The sequence below is a fragment of the Neofelis nebulosa genome, chromosome 3, assembly GCF_028018385.1.
Source record: "Neofelis nebulosa isolate mNeoNeb1 chromosome 3, mNeoNeb1.pri, whole genome shotgun sequence".
Classification (NCBI taxonomy): domain Eukaryota; kingdom Metazoa; phylum Chordata; class Mammalia; order Carnivora; family Felidae; genus Neofelis; species Neofelis nebulosa.
The window spans coordinates 164959451-164979193 of record NC_080784.1 but is presented as its reverse complement, the minus strand read 5'-3'; the positions used below and the strand labels follow the sequence as shown (position 1 = coordinate 164979193).

General features: G+C 47.3%; 1 protein-coding gene across 2 annotated transcripts in view; it reads right to left on the bottom strand.

The window, feature by feature from the left end:
* SCFD2 (sec1 family domain containing 2) overlaps positions 1-19743 on the bottom strand; it is a 405099-nt gene that overhangs the window by 11058 nt on the left and 374298 nt on the right. For both annotated transcript variants that reach the window (XM_058722603.1, XM_058722602.1), the window contains exon 7: positions 9484-9618. In XM_058722603.1, the coding sequence (XP_058578586.1) occupies positions 9484-9618 (135 nt within the window). The remainder of the gene's footprint in view (positions 1-9483; positions 9619-19743) is intronic.

The following is a 19743-nucleotide window of genomic DNA, read 5'->3' as shown; positions in this document are numbered from 1 at the left end:
ACTCCACGAAGGAGGGTTGACGGAGGCAGGGGGCGTATACACTCATTCACATGAATTCCCAACCCCTCTTCTGGCCGTGCAGACAGTCCCCAGGAGCAGCAGGGTGGCCAGCAGCCCCAGAGGAGGCCCATTCTCCTGCCCCTGCTTCAGCTCCTTTCTTGGCTGGGTTCCTCTGGCTCCCTTGCCTGAATATACCCACTTCTCAACATCTTATTTTAAAAACATTTAAAAAGGTAATACATTCAGCGTTTCCAGTTATATAAGTTACTCTTTGGCTTCTGGAGAGGAAACTCAGAATGGAAAGAAGGAAGGGAGAGACAGAGAGGGAGAGAAGGAGAGGGAGAAGAACAGGGAGAGGGAAAGGGAGGGGGAGAGAGAGAGAAATCTAACCTTTTCTGCCGAAATGGGTGGTGGTGAATACTGGGAGCTCTAATCTCCAGAAAGATGGTCTCTCATTTCCCGCCCCCCCCCCCCCCACCCCAGCTTCTTGCCCTGTAGCTCTCCTTCCCCTGGAATGCATTTGTTGACTGCTTTCTTCCAAGCCACGTAACATAGACCCAAGACAATCCTGCTTTAGTCACCCTATTCTCCTGGATTTGCTCTCACTGAGGCCATCACGGCCAGCACATGTAGGAGTCAAGGAACACTACTTTGTTTTCATCTAAGAGGTCATTTCTGTGGCATCTGTCACAATCGATGACACCCTGCTTGGCTACTCCAATAGCACTCTCTGTTGGCTGCTCTTCAACCTTTCTGATCATTTTCTCCTCAAATTTCTTCATGAGTCTCTTTTCTTGGTCTGCCCCTCTCAATGTCCATGTTCCTCAGGGTTCCATCTTGGCCCTTTGCTCTTCTCACTCCAATGCAGCATCCCTGAGATGAGGACCTCACCACTCTTTGCCTTCCACAATCTTCTATATACTTCCCAAATGTATGTCCTTAGCACAAACACCTCTACTGAGTTCCTGTGGACATGCCCACCTGGGTGTCTCCCAACAGGTTTCACATTTGATGCATGATCTTCCCCATAGTCTATTGCCCATGTCGACTTCTTTAAAAAAATCGTTTTTAATGTTTATTCATTTTTGAGAGAGACAGAGTGCGAGTGGGGGAGACACTCTCTGTCACTCTGTCAGCACGGAGCCTAATGCAGGACTTGAACCCACGGACCGTGAGATCATGACCTGAGCCAAAGTTGGGCACTTAACCAACTGAACCACCCAGGTGCCCCTGCCCATGCTGACTTTCTAACAGTATTACCATCTTCACAGTCCCCTCAGCCTGACACCTGATGGTCACCTTGGACTTGACTCCCTTTCATTTCCCAGATCAAGCCTGTTAATTTGTACCCGCCCCCCTCCCCCTCCAAATTTGTGGATCTCTCCTTGATCCCCTTGAGTTCCATTGTCCCTATTGCGGTCGGGTCCTCACTCCGTCTTTACTAGGTCACTGCCACAGCCTTCTGGTTCATCTCCCTGTGCCGGTGTGGCCACCCCCTCCCCCCCATTCATTCTCCTCGTTCTTGCCTGAGGAAGCTTTCTAAAATGCACACATTTATTGCGGAATGCAGTGAGCACTCCACTAAATATTTTTGTGCAGTACCTTACCTTATTCAACCCTCAAAATATCTTTTGGAGGCAAACGCAATTCACAGCCGCATTGGGCAGGTGGAGAGTTTTAAGTTTACACGCGATAGCTCTGAAAACGCCCCTCAGCCCTCTCCTGTGCTTGCTTTCTCCGCGAGTCTCTGAGGACGGAGTTCGAACTCCTTAACTCAGCATACATGGCTCTTTCAATGTGGCTTTGCTTCGCGTCTCTATTTCCATCTTCAGGTGTATACTGTTTCTTGGAGTCATTCACAAGAATTTGAGCTGTGCCTGACTGCATGGTATTTGAGGGGTTTTTTGAACATTTTGGTAAATATATGCCCCTTTATGGAACACTGGCACTGAAAATTGCATTTATCACAGTGTTTGCAATAACACAGAGTTATTTTCATAAGGTAAACACAGCCATCAAGAAACGGAAAGCCAGCACCCTGAGCCCCACTTTAGCACCCCCTGCTGTCATGGCCTCACCAAGGGTAACTACCACCCTGACTTCTACCACTCAACATCGTACTTTTTTTTTTTTTTCTACAAACCCTGGAGATTCTCCATGTTAGTAGGAAAGATCGTGGGGCACAGGCACTGGTTGGGACCATACCAGTGGGTTTTGGCCTCTGTGCCATGGAACTACGGTTACTAAACATCTTGACTATCACTGCATCATACTGTTTTATGTAGCACGTGTAGTTTCCTCTGTGTAAAGTACCCTCTCCTTCTCTTCTTTACCTCCTTCCCTCTTAGTCTCTTTAAAAAGCATCCCTTCCTCTGGGAAGTTCTAATTGTCTCTTGACTCCTGTCCCGTGACCCGAATCTGACACACACCTCTGCCTTGGCCTTGTCCAGCTGGACTGCTGCCTTGATATACCTGCCTGTCTCCTCTCCTGGCCAGTGAGCTGCTGGAGGGGGAGGACCGATCATATTTATCTTGGGATTTTGGTATTTGTGGCTTTGAGCATAGACCTTGCTCGTGGTAAACTTTCCACAGAGGTTGCACGAATAAAATAAGTGGATAGATGAATGAATGAGACGCATGGGTTAGCTGGAGATGCCCTTCTTAGTTCTTAGAGATCTTTTAGAAAGTCTTTCTTTGCTTCACATGTGGGTCTTGCGGCTGAATAGCTAACCTGAGGTTCCTTCTCGCCCTGTAAATAACGGTTTCTCACTTGATCCTGGAACAGAAATACAACTGGCTCCAGAACTTCAAGTGGTACAGTATGTTCCCCCAAACATATGCTTTCCATAAGAGAGTCTGGACTCTGAAGTACACTGGCAAGAGTCTTGGAAGGATATATTGAAAGATGAAAAGGAAACAAAGAACAGTAACAACAAAGAACAATACCCTGGGGCCAAGGAGTTGAGGGAATGTTGGTTTTGGTACAAATAAAAGGGTCCGATGCATACGCGTTGCCGTTTGCTCTTGTGGTTTCTGTTTAGATTTATGTTTTGATACCAGACTTTCCTTCTAGAACATGTCGAGTGGGCAGGCTATTGGGAGGCGGGGTCTCTCAAAGTCTTTTCCATCAGAATAACACATTCCTTATAACCGGCCCTCCACGGCTGAATCCCGCATGCATGCGAGTTCGTGGTGTAAGGCGCATTGAAGCTTAAAGCTCTAAGCATTATTTTTGCCCTCGCAAATGTACAGATTAGTAAGGCGAGTCAGTCTCCCCGCTCTCTTCACTTTCCAAGCCTTTGCTGGCTGTGATTTTCAGGCATGGGTTCTGGACGGAGAAGACAGTCTCTGTCCACCGTCCATCCGTCGGAGCCTCCGAAGCGCAGGCTGCCAAAACCTTCTGCGCAGCTCTGGGCCCCGAAGGAGCTCCTTGATGTCCTGATTGGTTTCCCGGAGCAGGGTTTCCTCTGCTTCCGGTGTCCCTGGCGCCCTCCGGGAGTTCTGGGATTCAGCGGTGGACGGACCAGAGAAGAATCCCTGCTGGTGTTCAGTTTATACTTCGGCCGGGGAGAATGACAAAGGAGGTAAGGAAACTGGCAAGGAAGGAAGGTGGTAAGGGCTCCGGAAGGAAATAGAGCAGGGGGTGGGGTCAGCGTGACTCGATGTAACACCGAGAACCTGTGAAGTAGATAGAGGCTCCGGTTTACAGAGACAGTGAGTCTTGAAGGGGCTGAGTAACTCGTCCCAAGCTGGAGGGCTGAGGCTGAAAGCCACGTCTGCCTCACCGTGGAGTCAGACCGCTCCACACACTCCCATTTACAAAGCGATTCTTCAGACTGAAAGCATTTTTACTAGCTTTCATCTCTTAAGGCCGCACTTCTCATTCTTCAGAGGCATCAGCCAAGGACCAGGTTCCAGGTGGAACTTACTCGTTGGATCACACTGCAGAAGGTCTCTACGCTCCCAGAGCCACTCTGTGGTGTGGCTTCAACCCCCCTGTCACATTTGCTGCGGTGGGTGGTTTCCTCTTTCCCGAAACTTCCCCCACTCCGTCCTGTTTCTAAGCCCCCTAGGTTTCTCTCCTTAGAGGGCTCTGCTTGCTTGGCCTGCTCCATTACACATCGTGTCCCTGACTGCTCGGGCCTCTGGTCCCTGCTCTTCTCCCAAACACCCCCCTGGGTGCCCCGGGCACTGCCCATGGTTCATGGGTCACCTGCACCAGCAACCCCAGATTGCTACTGTCGGCCCAGGCTCTGCTGAGCTGCAAAGCTAAACCCTCAAATGCAACTTATCTTGCTCTCCCTTCCTGCTTCTCAGGAACGTTAACACCACTCATCCAGTCTCCCCACCCCAGGTGAACGACCCTAGACGGTGTCTTCTCATTTGCTTCCACATCTAAGCAACACCCTGTCCTGTGGAACCCACCAGCACTGTGTCCCTGCCCTCAGGCCCCCAGCCTGGCTTGAGCCCCCCGGATCTCCCCATCTTCTCACCTTCCCTCTGCTGCCCGATGCGGGTCTGGCCACATTTCCCCCCTCACTTGCCATCGCCAGGGCCACCCTTGTAAAATACAAATTGGTTATACGTTCCTGCGAACCATTCGATGGCACCTCAGTGTTTTGGTCAAATTTCAGACCTCTAGTCTTTCCTGATCTGGCTTTTGCTTATCTCTCTGCTTTTCACAGTCTTCCACTCCCCCCACCCACCCTCAGCTCCAGCCCTTGGGAGCCATCCACGATTCCTTCAATGGCACTGATGGCTCTGTTCCTAACTTCTGTTGCTCTGACGGCATTCAACTCCTCTGGGAAGCCTTCTCTGACTCCCTGCCTGGCTCCTCCTTCTCTGTGCCCTCCCATCCCATCTGGCACACTGCTTCTCCCTCCTCCCCGCACTCCTCAGTTTTCTTGCCATCTCCCTAACAAACTACAGGCCTCACAAGGTGAGCTCTGCCAGGGCCGGCGGGGCATCTCGTTTGTCTCCATGACTCCCTTGCCCACAACAGCGGCGAGCACACAAGAGAGGCCCTCGATAATTGCTCACAGGCAGACAAAGATCGTAGACTGCCCGAACCAAGTTTTTGTTTTTGCTTAATGATTCCTACCGTGAGAGAATCCATCTCACTAGACCTTACGGATCGTATTTAGCTAGTGTTAGACGAAAAAAATCAAGCCTTACTTCATAGTATGAAGCATAGTTAAGAAGGAGAAAACATAAACAATGGTTATAAATAGTGTCGCAGACAGAACTTCCAGGCCGTGTGCTGATTTAATCAACGGATGCCAACAGGGTTTCTTCTTGTCAGAAATGCCGTCGAGTAGAATGGGCCTCGGCCAACAGTTCATCTCTCCGTCTCATTTTCCTGTGCAAACAATGAAGAGCTGGACTAGATGATCCACAGGCATGCCTAGCTCTTATAGTCCAAGGGTCTGACATCCGGTCTCACCTGAGGCTCATCGTTTTTGCCCTTCAGCCCCCACGGCATCCTCCACCCCTGCTGTGGGTGCCTCCGCAGGTGTCCGTCCAACACACACGTGAATGGCCTCTTTTGTCCTCATGGTTGTGGGGTGGGCTTCCGGCAGCCATGCCGTGACTGAGGGGTGTGATCCTGCCCCTCAGACTGGTTCAGGAACGGGCCTCTGACCGAGGCTGGGCCAATTCAAGACCCTGCCCTGGGAATCAAGACTTGACCCGAGGTAGATGAGGCTCAGTCAAAGCTGAGCCCAAAGCTGTGGCACAGCTCCCCGGCCATTCATTCGACGAATCCCGAGCACCTACGGAATGCCGGCCACTGTTCTTCTGCGTCTTCTGCCGGCCAGGGCGAGTCTCAAAGAACTGTCTGGTTTCCAGAGGCTTCCCTGATGTCAGTCCCAACTCTTCCTGAGGCTCACCACATTGCTGCCTTGAGTTCCCTGAGACACTCCTTGGTCTTCGCAATAAATGATCCCCAGTAAATTATTCTGTCAAACATCTTCACTTCAACTGGAAGAATTTCAGTTCTGATCCCCTCTCCACTACCAGCGTTTCCGGGCTTGTTGAGCCAATTTTCCTGTGGACCCAAGGCAACGGAGCTCTCCTATCAATTCAGAGAAAGGCCCAGAGGCAAGCTCTGGGTCTTCTTTGAGTCTTTTTCACAAATTTTCTCATTTTTTTCCAATTAAGCATGGCCACATAGGAAACGGAACAACAACAACAAAAGCCTTCTTAAAAAACACATGACAGGAGGTAAAAGGGCCTCATGCAATTTCATTAGTTAAAACCCACCCTCCTCATGCCAATCCCAACAGAGAAAACATCTTGACAAATCGTGTCCTTTAGTCAAAACAAGTTGGGGGCCAAACACATGGAGTAGATACAAGATATGTTATTTTCAGGAGGCTGAACTCCAGACCACAAATTCCAGAAATGCATTTTAAGAGTGCTGCCTATTAGACATGCTAGTTTTAAATTAAATTAACGTTGAAGCGAGAGGGGTAAGGTATGTTTCGATTTATGTATTAGATCACTATCAAGCTTTCCCGTAAGGAGATCAAGGTGCTCCGTGCACAAGCGTCTTAGAGAAATGCTTGGCTGCTTGACGAATGCCAGGTTCTGACAAAGCCTTTTCTCCCCAGTTTGAGGGTCCCCCTCCCCCCACAGGCATTGCCCTTTGAAGCCCAGAGCTTTATGTGGCTAAGTACAGGTCTACCCTCCGGTTGAGGAGTGCCTTTGGCTGACTTGAAACACTTTCTCAGGACTGCCTGAAGAATAATCTTGTGGGCATACTCCCTCTTCTCCCCAGCTTGTGGGCCTTCCCTTCCAGGGCCTGACACAGTGGAGAGAGAGGGAAGTAGGAGAGGAAAGTTGTGCAGCGTCTAAGCACTCAGGAAGGTTTGGTTTCGTTTTTGTTTGTTTGGTCGGCTTTGAGATTCTATTGTTCAAACAAATGATGGCAAACAGGCAGGTCTTCCATTGTCCAAGCCTTTCTGGAAGCACTTCTTCTGAAAGCAGGTCAGGAGCATGAGTGAATTTCCTGTCCTCTGGACTGGAGGAAAAACTTGTTACACTTGGCCCAACACTACCCTGTCAGGCTGGACAGCCAAGTGTAGATGTAGGCTGAGAGCAGACTGTGCTTTCCAAAAGGGGCCACAACATATTTTCAAGAGGAAGAGAGTAAGTCCCTTCTCCCTGAACACAGGTGGGTATGTGTGACTGCCTCGACAAACAGAGCATTGTGGAGGGGATGTCATAAGACTTCTAAGGCTCTTATCTGGCTCTCTTTCAGGATGCTTGCCCTTGGAATGCAGCCGCCATGCTGTGAGGAAGTTCGGGCCATGGAGAGGAACTGCGTGCCTCGGCTCACGGGCCAGGCTGAGCTACTGGCTGACGGTCCGCATCAACTTGCTGACCACGTGACTAGGCCATCTTAAAGGTGACTCCTTCTCTGTCGAGCTGTGCACAGAGTGCAGACTCATGCACACAGTCAATGACCAACAGCATGTTAAGTCAATGTTTTGGGATGGCTTCTTACGCAGCAAGAGATGACCAGAACAGGTGGGGTTGGAAGCCATTGAAGCCCGTGTAGAAACAGAACAAAAGGACCCTCCCTTGGGGTGCCAGGGTGAGGAGGGCTTTGTGGCCAGCCCACTGAGACTCTTCCTGCCCCCTGCAGACAGATGACATCCCCTGGCAACTGACAGCAGAGGCCTGGCAGCTGGTGGTGTGGAATGGATTCTGACAGCTGCCGGGAAAACACGAATTCCCCCTTTTTCTGAAATCCATTACTTGGAAACCTCCTTTTGAGATCCGTCTCAAGGGGCCAGAGCATTTCTTCACGGGCCCTAACTCCAGGGATATGAATGGAGAGAAACAGAGCAGGCCAGGACGGCTCCAAACACCTTCCCAGGCCAAATCCTTAGGACAGTGAAGCTTCTGATTCCAGGAAGAGCTGCAGAAAACACTCTGCAGAGTTTAAAAGGGTAATTTAAAAACGTGATGTGTCACAGTTTATGAAACAGTAATGGAAAACGCAAGTGGCTGGTCTCTCACAAGGGAGGCTCTGTTGGCCTGACAGTTGCAAAGTCCATTAGCATATTAAAGGCACTGTGCCTTCCGAAGCAATTTAATTTGTTGTCTCACTCCGTGTTCCCCAAACATATTTGGTCACAGGATCCTTTTGCTAAGAAACAGTTGTTTCTCTGGAACATCACTGGACAAGAGCGAGTTGGAAGGCCTCCTCTGGCCTGTATCATGCCACTGGGCAAACTGGAAACACGTATGGTGAGCAGGGTGCAGACAGGTTGGAGCCTTCACTATGCCCTTGGCCAACCACAAACATGAATGCTGCAGCCCGTTGGGCCATCCTCAGACCTCACTCACCAGGGCCTGAAAGTCCACACGTGTTATTTCAGCCTCTCCTCAGGGCCAAGTCCAAGCTTGTGAATGAAGGAAGAGGGTGCTCGTCTGGAGGAGGATTCGGAGACCATGCCTAGCCTGGAAGTTTCTCCACAAACTGGCCATCGTGAAGGGTTACTGGACAACCTTGGACTTATACATTCAACACGGGAGCCCCCGAACATGTTCCAGAAGCTGATCTGTAATACGTTATTTAAAAAAAAAAAGAAAAGAAAGAAGGGAAAATCCACCAGCCATGGGTGCAGCAGACACAGCTGATAACTGGGGGCAGCAGGACTGCTTTGTCTAGAGTCTGATTGTCTGGCTTCTGTCCTCTGGCTTTTAGAGTAGACCAGTTTTCCTGGCATATGCATTTATTGAACTCTGAAAAGGCCAGATCTTCTATGTAGATTAATTCATGATTTCAAAGACGCTTTGAAGTAGGCAAAACATTCTGTTATTTCCAAGAGTTATTACAACTGAAATCCTGGTGTAGACTGGGAGGCCAGCCTGTAATCTTGTTTAGATCCTTTTAAATTTAGAAACTTTATAGTAAGTTAAAAATAGGTCTCATTTGTGTACTTTCCATCCTTTTATCCCCATGGCAAAGGCAGTTCAGTCATTTTTGACCTGCCCTTGATATTAGCCAGAGAAAGTCTAGCACTTGCCACCTGGGAGTCTGCTGGGCTAAGACAAAAGTCATTTTCAAATGGATTTTGGGGTGATGCTAGTCATATGACTGAGCAGAGTTACTCATTATCCTACCTAAGTTCTGGAATTAAGAGCAATAGACCATCGGTAAGACCTGTGACTAGTATATGGATTAAGTGAAACTGTGGGCCAGGAGGAGAAAAGTTTTCATTAGTGCTATCCTGGAGGGCTTGTATTCTTATTGGAAAAGACCACAGTGCTTAGGTCAAAAGAAGCTGGATGAGGCCGGCAGGTCAGGCTGTTTATAACCAAAGTTAAATAAAGATTGTACCTGATTTCAGAAGAGCCAAAACACTGGCTGTTATCTTATACGGTCCTCACCAGGGTGAGCAAGGTGCCCGCATTTTCGTGCCCATCAAAGAGAGCATTACAGTCAGGATTACCTCTTCACAGTTACTTTACCTTCATAAACATGCTAAATCCAGTTTTAAGGAGATCCGTGAGGCCTGAAGACATGTGTTCGATATCCACCGGATCTGGCTTCTCAGGATTAAATATTTCCTCCACAACCTGCCTCAGCAATGGCTTATAGGATGCCTGGAAAGACAAAATATTGTGCTGTCAGTGAAAGGGTTTGTTTGGTTTGTCCGGAGCAAAGATAGCTTTATCTGCACCAGATGAAACACAACAAGTTTATTTTGACATCAGGCAAGGGCGGTGATTTTGTGTCTATGAAAAGACAATTAGAACAACACTGTTTTGTTTTGTTTTGTTTTGTTTTTCGGTAACGTTCACCCTGATACTCTGGCACTGTTTTTTTTTTTTTTTGGTCTTAGCCCTTCCCACAAGCAAGTATCTCTTACCAGAGCTGTAAGCCTCGTACAACTAGTTTTTTCATCAGGGTTTAAAGTGACAATGTTACGTACGAAAAACACAGGAAAGCAAAGTATCGTCATTTGATACAGACACGACGAGGGTCTCCGGTTTTCCTCGACATCCTCAGACCTATGCCTCCCTGGGCGAGGAACTGGAATGTTTTCTCACGACGTCTCGTCATGAACGCAGCCTCAAGCAATCCCTTCTTCCTCTGTGGAGCTCATCTCCAAGTAGGACTTGGCCAGAAAATGAAGCCAAGGTGCCAAACAGGAATCTGACCAAGGTCAGGGCTTAGACAAAGCAGGCTACATGGCACCATAAGAATTTCGGTAGAATGAAGCTGATGTTGATTTGCCACGGCTCCTACAGTTTGATAAAATAGCACTCCGACTGTGCACGTTTAGATAACGTTTGGAGGCCTCTGACCAGTGCACTTTCTTTTTTTTTTTTCTTTTATACGTTTATTTACTTTTGAGAGGGAGAGAGAGAGAGTGTGTGAGTGCATGAGCGGGGGAGGGGAAGAGAGACAGAGGGAGACAAAGAATCTGAAGCAGGGTCCGGGCTCTGAGCTGTCAGCACAGAGCCCGACTCGGGGCTTGAACTCATGAGCCGTGAGATCATGACCTGAGCAGAAGTCGGACACCTAACCCACTGAGCCACCCAGGCGTCCCTGACCGGTGTGCTTTCTGAGCATGTTTCCCCTCCGGCCTTGATCTCCTTCCTGCCGTGCTCTTTCTCCACCTCTGTTCTTCCCATCGGCTGACCACCTTCCTCCCTCCTGCTGCCGTCTCGGCTGCTCTAGTCCCACAGGGCACCGGAGTCTGGAGCGTGAAAGCCGAAAGCAGGAATGTCTCCTCCCCACACAGTCTGATGACTACCACAGCCTCAGAAAAGCCAGGCTCTGACAGAGCCCTGCCTACATGTTTCGAACTCCTTGTCTCTTTGCATTGGCCGAATCCGTGACCAGACTCTGGCAAGTGTTGAGGCTACTTGGTGAGCTGACTTCATTTCTGGCTTCATCTTGCTTTTCTTACAGCCTTTTCTTTTTCTTTCTTTTCTTTCTTTTTTTTTGGGGGGGGGGTTTGTTTGTTTTTACTCTTATTTTCCCTTTATTCCAATTTTCTTACCTAAAATGTTTTAGGAATAGGGGTGCCTGGGTGGCTCAGTCGGCTGAGCGCCCACCTCTCCGTTTCGGCTCGGGTCATGATCTCAGGGTTTCCTGAGTTCGAGCCCCGCATTCGACTCTGTGCTGACAGTGCAGAGCCTACTTGGGATTCTCTCTCGCCCTCCCACTCTCTCTCTCTCTCTCTCTCTCTCTCTCTCTCTCTGCCCCTCCCCCACTCATACTGTCTCTCTCTCAAAACAAATAAAGAAACTTAAAAAAATGCTTTGAACTAAAGCAGGGTATAAACCATCAAAATAATAAACAATTATTTAGGGGCGCCCGGCTGGCTCAGTCAGTGGAGCACGTGGCTCTTGATCATGGGTTGTAGGTTCAAGCCCCATGTTGTGTGTAGACATTACTTAAAAATCAAATGGTAAAAAAACAAACAATTTTTTAGCTGGGACATAACAGGCGCATTTATCAGGGCTAAAACACAGGGAGAAATAGCAACTACTCAGCTGAGGGGAGCAGCCTTCATATTTATTAGTCCGTCTGACTACTGATCTAACCCAGAGATCTCACAGGTAAATGTTCATGAAAGGTAAAGCACTGAGCAGGAATTTAAAAGACAGAAATTTAAAAACACAAAAGCAAAAACAAGGAGTCTACTTTCCCCGTGATAAAGCTGTTTAAGATCTGTTTTAAAAATTTATCACCCAGGCAAAAAAGGGAAAGGTTTGAAAACACGCACTTTTGATGAGGGCGCGGGGAACCAGACCCTCTCACGTGCTGCTGGTGGGAGCGCAAGTTGTTAAAGTCAGTGTGGAGAGCGATTGGCAGTTCCCATCACAATGACAAGTGCGGTTGAGCTGGCAAGCCCACCTCTAGGAATTTATCCTATAAATATGTTACCACACGCAAATGAGACCCATAACGGGCTGTGTGTTGTCTGTCGTAGAGAAGATTGGAAACAACTCACGTGCCCATTGGTAGGAGCTGTTTAATAAATGGGGTAACCCCACTGCAAGAAATGCCACGAAAGCAGAGAGGGACGCCCTCGTGTTGATCTGGCAAAAAGCACAGGGCAGAATAAAGTGTGGGTGGGAAAAGCAAGGTGAGGAACAGAGTGTGTGCTGGGCCGGCATTTGTATAAAACGTGTCACAGGGGATTTGGAAGCTTGCAGCTGCGGAAATATGCGAAAGATAAATTGCGATGTGATTTACTGAGACTGCCATGAGCAGTGATCATGGAGTGGAGGGCAGGACAGGGAACGAAGGCAGTGTGGGGGGGTTGGGGAACACTTCAAGATATCTCTTTTTCAAAAAACACAGTTAAAACACCACGACAGGGGCGCCTGGGTGGTGCAGTTGGTTAAAACATCCCGCTTCGGCTCAGGTCATGATCTCAAGGTTGGTGAGCTTGAGCCCTACTTTGGGCTCTACGCTCTCTCTCTCCCTCTCTCTCTGCCCCTCAGATTCTCTGTCTCTCCCTCTTTCTCTGCCCCCTTGCTCACTCATGCTCTCTCTCTCAAAACAAAACAAAACAAAACAAAACAACCCCACCGCTACAAATAACAAGAGTGAGTTTTTCTTTTACTTGTTAAAAATTAACGTTATTTATGCCTGGAGGAGACTCACGTAGAGCACACCGAAATGTTAGGGTTGTCTCTAGGTTCCAGGAGTAATGGGCATTATTTTTTTCTTTTTCTAAATTTTCTAAAGTTCACAGATAGACTTCTGGAATCATAAGATAATCCAATCGATATTTTCAATGTTAAAAAAACCAAGGGCGGGGAACGGCCTCTGAATGTTGCAAATCTTCCTCTCTGAGTAAACTGTCTTGAGAGCCCTTTTGTCATCTCAGCCTTTCTGGACGTTTAAATTTTACTTTAATCTTCAACTTAAACTTTAATCTCTTTAAACTGCTCCCCAAGGAGAAGTCCTTTTCCAATATTCTGTTACCTTTTCCAGCAATATCATCAAATATTCATCAACTTCTTCCTTAGTAATATCATCTCATTTGTAGCTCGGCATATCTTCCACTGGCTAAAAGACTGCATTCTCTAGCCTTCCTTACAGCTGGGTACAGCCATGCAACTAAGTTCTGGAAAACGAGATATAAGCAGAAGGGTACTTGGACTTGCAAAGGTCTCCTTTTTTAAAAGGGAGGGGTATGCTCTTTCCCTTCCTCTGTTCTGCTGCTTGGAACATGGAAGTGATGTCTGGAGCTCCGACAGCCACAGTGGCATACAGGGCCATCCATTCCTTCGAGATGCTGGAGCAGAGAGCTGGAAGAAACCTTAGCTGGTGACGGCTGGCAGGGCCATAACATGAACAGACTAAATCGACCTACTCTACATGACAATGCAAAATGTCCTATGTTTAAGCCATTATTTTTCAGATCTCTGTTTCTTGAAATGGAATGAAATTCTAACTGATACGAAGTGCAAAGGGAATATAAAGAAACAGGCCATGCCTTCTCTCCAGGAGCTTACATTTATTTATTTTATGAGCCTATATACAGTTATATAGAATAACTTGAACAGAAACCCAGACAAATAACGTTTAGGCTGTCATGATTAAGAGAGGAGAGAGTATGTCCCCCAACCTACAAAAAAATACAAAAAGGTTGTTGCTCTCCAAAGGATGCACTTCCTGCAGGGGGAAAGAGCAGTGATGGTGGGAGGAGCTCACACAGGAAAAAGTCTGTAATCCAGCTAAAATGCTGACTCAGTACTTCCTCTGTGCAAGAAGCAGTGGGCCAGGCATGATGGGATAGTTCTCTCCAGTGCAGTCTGTGCAAACAGCAGAGACAAGGAAGCCTGGAGGGCCCGGGGACCTCGTCTTCTCCCCTTTTCCACTTTCAGCTAAGCTCTGGGGAATGAAGAACCCAGGAGAAGATAACCATTGAGCTGGGGTTCCCCTTGGGGGTGAGCAGAGGTTTGGAAGGGCTATTCCCTTAATAGCTTCATTCTTGGGATTTTGTGATCATTGTATGTTACCAGGGAAGATTGTAAACCCTTTTTATTTTATTATTTTTCCTAAAGTACGTAGGTAACATTTATCTAGAGTGAGAAAAGAAATTACAACTTCAATACAGAAAATAACAGCAAACACGCACACGATCTAGCAAAGTAGCATAGGTGTTTTATTAATTAACTGTTTGATGTATCTCCATGATAGTCATTTCTTAGATCTCTTGACTGCATTCTCTCGGATTATCTTTTCATTTGACAGCAATTTTGAAAAATCATTTGCTATAGAGATGTGACAGTGATTAAGCTATTGTGTCCCCAGTCCAAACCCTGTCTTCTGTACTTAATTCTGTGACGCTGGCCTGTGACTCCATAGACTACATGTGTGCTTTGCCATCTAGACCTGCTGGACTCCGCCAACAGGGGGCACTAGAGGGATGCTGGAGGCAGGAAGAGCAAGCGCGTGCTCTTCCCCGTTGATTCGCTATTCCCACCAGCATCACCCCCTTGATGGTTCCTCACTACTGGATGCTGTCCCTTCTCTCGACTTTTAAGTCACAGGATCCAATAAATTACCTTCTCGTTTAAGCCAGTTTGAACTTTTTTCTTTTATTTTCTATTTTCCCTTGTAACAAAAAGCACACTAACCCATGTTTTATTAAAGAGACGTTGGGGCGCCTGGGTGGCTCAGTCGGTTAAGCGGCCGACTTCAGCTCAGGTCATGATCTCGCGGTCCGTGAGTTCGAGCCCCGCGTCGGGCTCTGGGCTGATGGCTCGGAGCCTGGAGCCTGTTTCGGATTCTGTGTCTCCCTCTCTCTGACCCTCCCCCGTTCATGCTCTGTCTCTCTCAGTCTCAAAAATAAATAAACATTAAAAAAAAAATTAAAAAAAAAAAGAGACCTTGATAAGGTTTTCCCGCTTAAATATATAGAAGAAGACCTCTAATTCTTTACTAAAACTACTAAGCACAGAACAACAAAATAACACTGTCCATTAAAAATTTTTTAAAAATGTTTATTCATTTTTGAGAGAGACAGAGAGCACATGCACACGCTAGGGTGAGTGGGGGAGGGGCAGAGAGAGAGGGAGACACAGACTCTGAAGCAGGCTCCAGGCTCTGAGCTGTCAGCACAGAGCCCGATGGGAGGCTCGAACCCACAAACCGTGGGATCGTGACCTGAGCCGAAGTTGGATGCCCAACCAACTGAGCCACCCAGGCGCCCCTAACTTTGTCCATTTAAAGAGGAAAATTTGGGAAAGACTTTCTCAGGCATAACACAGTACTGGCCTCCTGACTTCTTAGCAAACCCATTTCTTAGTTTTTCCAATTAGGGTTTTAATGATGAAAGCTTTTGGCTCCTTTCTCTCAGCCACTTAGGTTGGATTGCTTTGTGTCTCAAATCATGTCTTTGAAATCTGATCGGAATGCACTGCTTCAGCAATGGCTTCTTCGATGAGAAACCTCTGACTGTCATGGAATTTTCTATTTAGCCAGAAGCCACCCACTTCTCAGCAAAGGACCACGTAGAAGGTGGTGATAGGGGAAACAGATGTGTTCCCCTAGTGCTTGGCTCAAAGTTTTCCTCCCATGCTAGAGAGGGCTGGAGGGGAGATCCGTTGTGTGGCTTGCCTCCACATTAAGAGAGGAGGGCATAGTAATTTAACTTTCCCAGTCAAACAATCTCTGTCAGTTCACCTTTGGCAGGTAGGGAGGAGAGCGGTTAAGAACACAGGCAAATTCGTTCTTTCCTTTTCTTGCGGGTCATTTATTTCTTGCTTATATCACATGTGGTGCGTGTTGGTAGTGGAGGGTCTATGCCCCACCCCCCAACCATATAGGTACTCGCCAGGTCCCTTCTGCTGAGTGGCTTCACCATTCTCTAGGGCACTGGAATCCCACACGGAAGCCTATGCATCTCATCAGCAGATGAAGGAAGAGAGGGACCGTGGAGGACCTCCGGGGAGATTTTAGGGGCCTAGGCTGAAAGTGTTCTGTATCACTTCTACCCACCGTTTATTGGCCAGAATTAGTCACAAACCTACATTTACCCAGAAGGGAATCTGGAAAATGCGGCCTAACTGTGCCCAGGAGGAAAAGGAAATGGAGTTTGGGGAACACAGAGCATTGTCTCTGCCACAGACACCCTGTAAAGTCTGTATTGAAACATTAATATAATTATTTCCTTAACTGGCAAGTTGCATGTTATAGGCAAAGGATTATTAAACCCTTTTCCCTTCTTCTGCATAAGAATTTGACCTTTGGTTGACTTTCTAGCTCTGTTTCCCTGGAAACCTGATAAGAGAAGAATGTCAAACTGTAGCCAGGCAAGATGGCTTATGATAAAATTGACCCCTGCTTAGTGAATTGCATTAGACTGGAGAAAGCTCTAAATGTTGGATAGAAAGCCAGAGCTTTGGGCTTGTCTGAGTACGATTATTCTTGTATAACTGGGCATGTCCCTTGGAGGAACGCTGGAGGCTGCCTGTGGAATTGTTCCAGAGAAACTGGCTCCTATAGGATGTGAAGTTTTCAAGCCAGGGGACTTCTGCCCGCCCCCACCTCCCCCCATGAGTCTAGTTCCCTTACTTCTGAGCTGTTACCTTGGGACCAAACTGAGTAGCTCCCAGGGAACTGCAAGGACTGCTTCCTGAATGGTCACAAGGACTACTCCAGAGAAGAAAATCGCCTACTGCTCCCTGAGGGCCAGCTATGTCCCTGTCCTAGGCAGACTGGTGCCAAGTGGGGGCCTTGACCACATGGCCAGCTAATCCATTAGGCACAGAAGACACAATGCCTAGAGCCCACCAGACTTGCAGGGACCCATGAAAATGTATTAGTTTAAAATCAGAAGGAAAAAAAAATGAACTTTTAGGTCAAAGATGTCTTGATATATAATATTGTCTCTATACCAATTCAATTGTACAATACAATTAAAAATTTTTTTTAGTTTATTTATTTATCTTGAGAGAGAGAGTGTGAACAGGGGAGGGGCAGAGAGACAGGGAAAGAGAGAATCCCAAGCAGGCTCCATGCTGTCAGCGTGCAGCCCGACATGGGGCTCAATCTCACAAACCGGGAGATCATGACCTGATCTGAAACCAAGAGGAGGATGCTTAACTGACTGAGCCACCCAGGCACCCCCATACAATACAAATTTTAATATTTTTTATTTTTATAGAGGAACGGGTCCATAAAGGTAAAAGTGACTAGGGCCACATACATCACAACATGGTCCTTTATGACAGGCTCATGGAGATAGCCTGAAGGTTTGGTAGAGTTAGTAGAGCCTAATGAGATCTCTGATTGGTATTATACATGAAAAAGTTGGAAGTTTCAAAAAAATTGGTCTTATACCAGAAACCCTCTCTTTAAATGGCCAGTATGTCTTCCAGAACAAACTGGACTCCTAAAAATACTGTATTTAATCAAAATATGAAAAATAAAATATTTGTGTCTATGTCTCTGGTTACTCTTTTATGGTAGATTTAATGTATGAGAAGGTCCAGAAGACTCTTTTATTGACCTGATTGGAGTTCTTGAACGAACGTATTGAGTACAGCAGCAGTCGCAGACATTATACGTTAAGTCAGAGACCATTTTGAGAAACCGGTCCAACTCCAACATCTTCTTGAATTTGGTGCACCTTAAAGATGGTCCAAGATAATCAGAATCCAAGAAAACCTAAGCTGTTGCCACAACCACATCCCCATCAATCAGCACTGCTGCCCTTGGCTTTGTTGATTGGTGTTGGTGCAGCCACGGACCCTCTCAGTCCTGTTACTGAAGATGCCTCTCCCTTTTATGCAGACTTGATTGTAAACAGCCAACTTCTCAGGAAAACTAGACTTGTAGAGAGACTGTTCATTTTGTTTCAATCCATGACTGTACAGAAAAACATCTGTTCAAAACTGCTGATGGCTTTGTCTGTTCCATGGCTTATTTATTTTTATATTTTGCTACACTATGACTGATTTTTTTTTCTCCTTTCATCTTCTTAAAAGGAAATGGGTTGCTCTGAAGATTGAAAAGTGGTTCATTTGCCTATCTGTTCATCCATCCATCCATCCATCCATCCATCCTTCTTCCTTCAAACCCAAAAGCAGATTACTTTGTAAAATTTTGAGTGTAGTCCCTTTAACTTCAATATGAAAAAAACCTAAGCCCAAAGCTATTAACTAATCTGCTTGAGTTCACCCAGGCAGTTAGAAGTAGACTACAGGACAGAGCCAAGTTTCCTGGTCCCCAGCGTGGTCCCATCTTGTGTTGATTCTTTCAAAAAGGACGCTAGCAGGTCTGGAGTTTGGTAGATAGAATCAGGAGGAAGAAGAGAGCTTAGCACTTGGAAAGAACTCGGGCCGCCGGGGCTGGGGATTGTTGACAAAGAGACTGGTCCTACGGACTGTTCAGAGAGCCTTATTTCACCAGGCACCAGATGAATCAAGCCTCCTTGGGCACTGCTGGTTCTCAATGCTCTTGCTCCGTGTGCCAGAGGCACAGGAGACAGTACACATCTGTGGAAAGTTTTCTCCAGCGCAGCCCAGCACAGCACTTTGAGACTTCTGCCAAAGCAAGTCATGTGAGAGTCATACAGTATTTTGTCTGAAAGGGCGCAGACGCTCTTCGCCCTGAGACATCGGCCTAATAGCCTCCTGATGCTGCAGCTGAGGAAAAGCAGCACATCAAACACTGTGGCATTCAGGGAGGAGGTGAAACCTCCCCCCCCCCCCCCGAACTGGACCGTTTGCAGTAAGAAACGAGAGCAGAAGACTTGCTTCACAAGCAAAACCGGGGGCTTCGGTTTCCACTCAACGCAGTCTATGAACACAAACTCCTCCGACAAATGGGAGTCAGCAACAAACTCTTCCCAGACACAGCAGCTAATGGTGCGGTCAGCTTGAGAACGACTCCCCTTCTATGTGGCCCTTTTCCTAGCAAAGGGAAAGGCGAAATGCTACGAAAGAGGACTAAGAAAAGGCCTATTTTGTCCTTCCCTACAACTGTTACAGCAAATGCTTACATAGGGCTGTTTGTGTCAGCTCCTGCCCTAAGAGCCTCACAGGTACCAACTCACCTAATCATTGGAGCATCTTTATGAGGGAGGTACTATTATTAGCTTCTTTGTACAGAGGAGGAAGTAGGCACAGAGAGGTGAAGTAACCTGCCTAAAATCACACAGTTGAGGGCGCCTGGGTGACTCAGTCGGTTGGGCGTCCGACTGCGGCTCAGGTCATGGTCTCCCAGCTCGTGGGATCACGCCTGTGTCGGGCTCGGTGCTGAGAGCTCAGAGCCTGGAATCTGCCTCAGATTCTGCCCCTTTCTCTCTCTGTTCCTTCCCCCGCCCCCGCCCTTTCTCTCTCTCAAATATAAACATTAAAAAAAATAAAAAATAAAAAAAAAATAAAAAAAATAAAACCACACAGTCAATAGGACTATGGACCTATGAACCCAATGCTGCTATGCTGGGCTATGAACCCAAATGCTGCTGTTAACCTCCTTGCTAACATCCATCTCACTAAGCATTAAGAGTATAAGAAACACCACTGTGGATGGAACCGTCTGGTCCCACAGTCCAGAAGCCTTCCGTCTGTCCATCCATTCATCCATCCATCCATCCATCCATCCATCCATCCATCCACCCACCCACTAGGTGGCAAGTATTGAGCTGAGCTCTGCAGATACCATGGTGAACAAACATGGATGCTGTCTCCAGCTTTGGTAGTACGTTCTGTAATTCAACAGCTTCAATGGCGGCCTCATGATCCCCA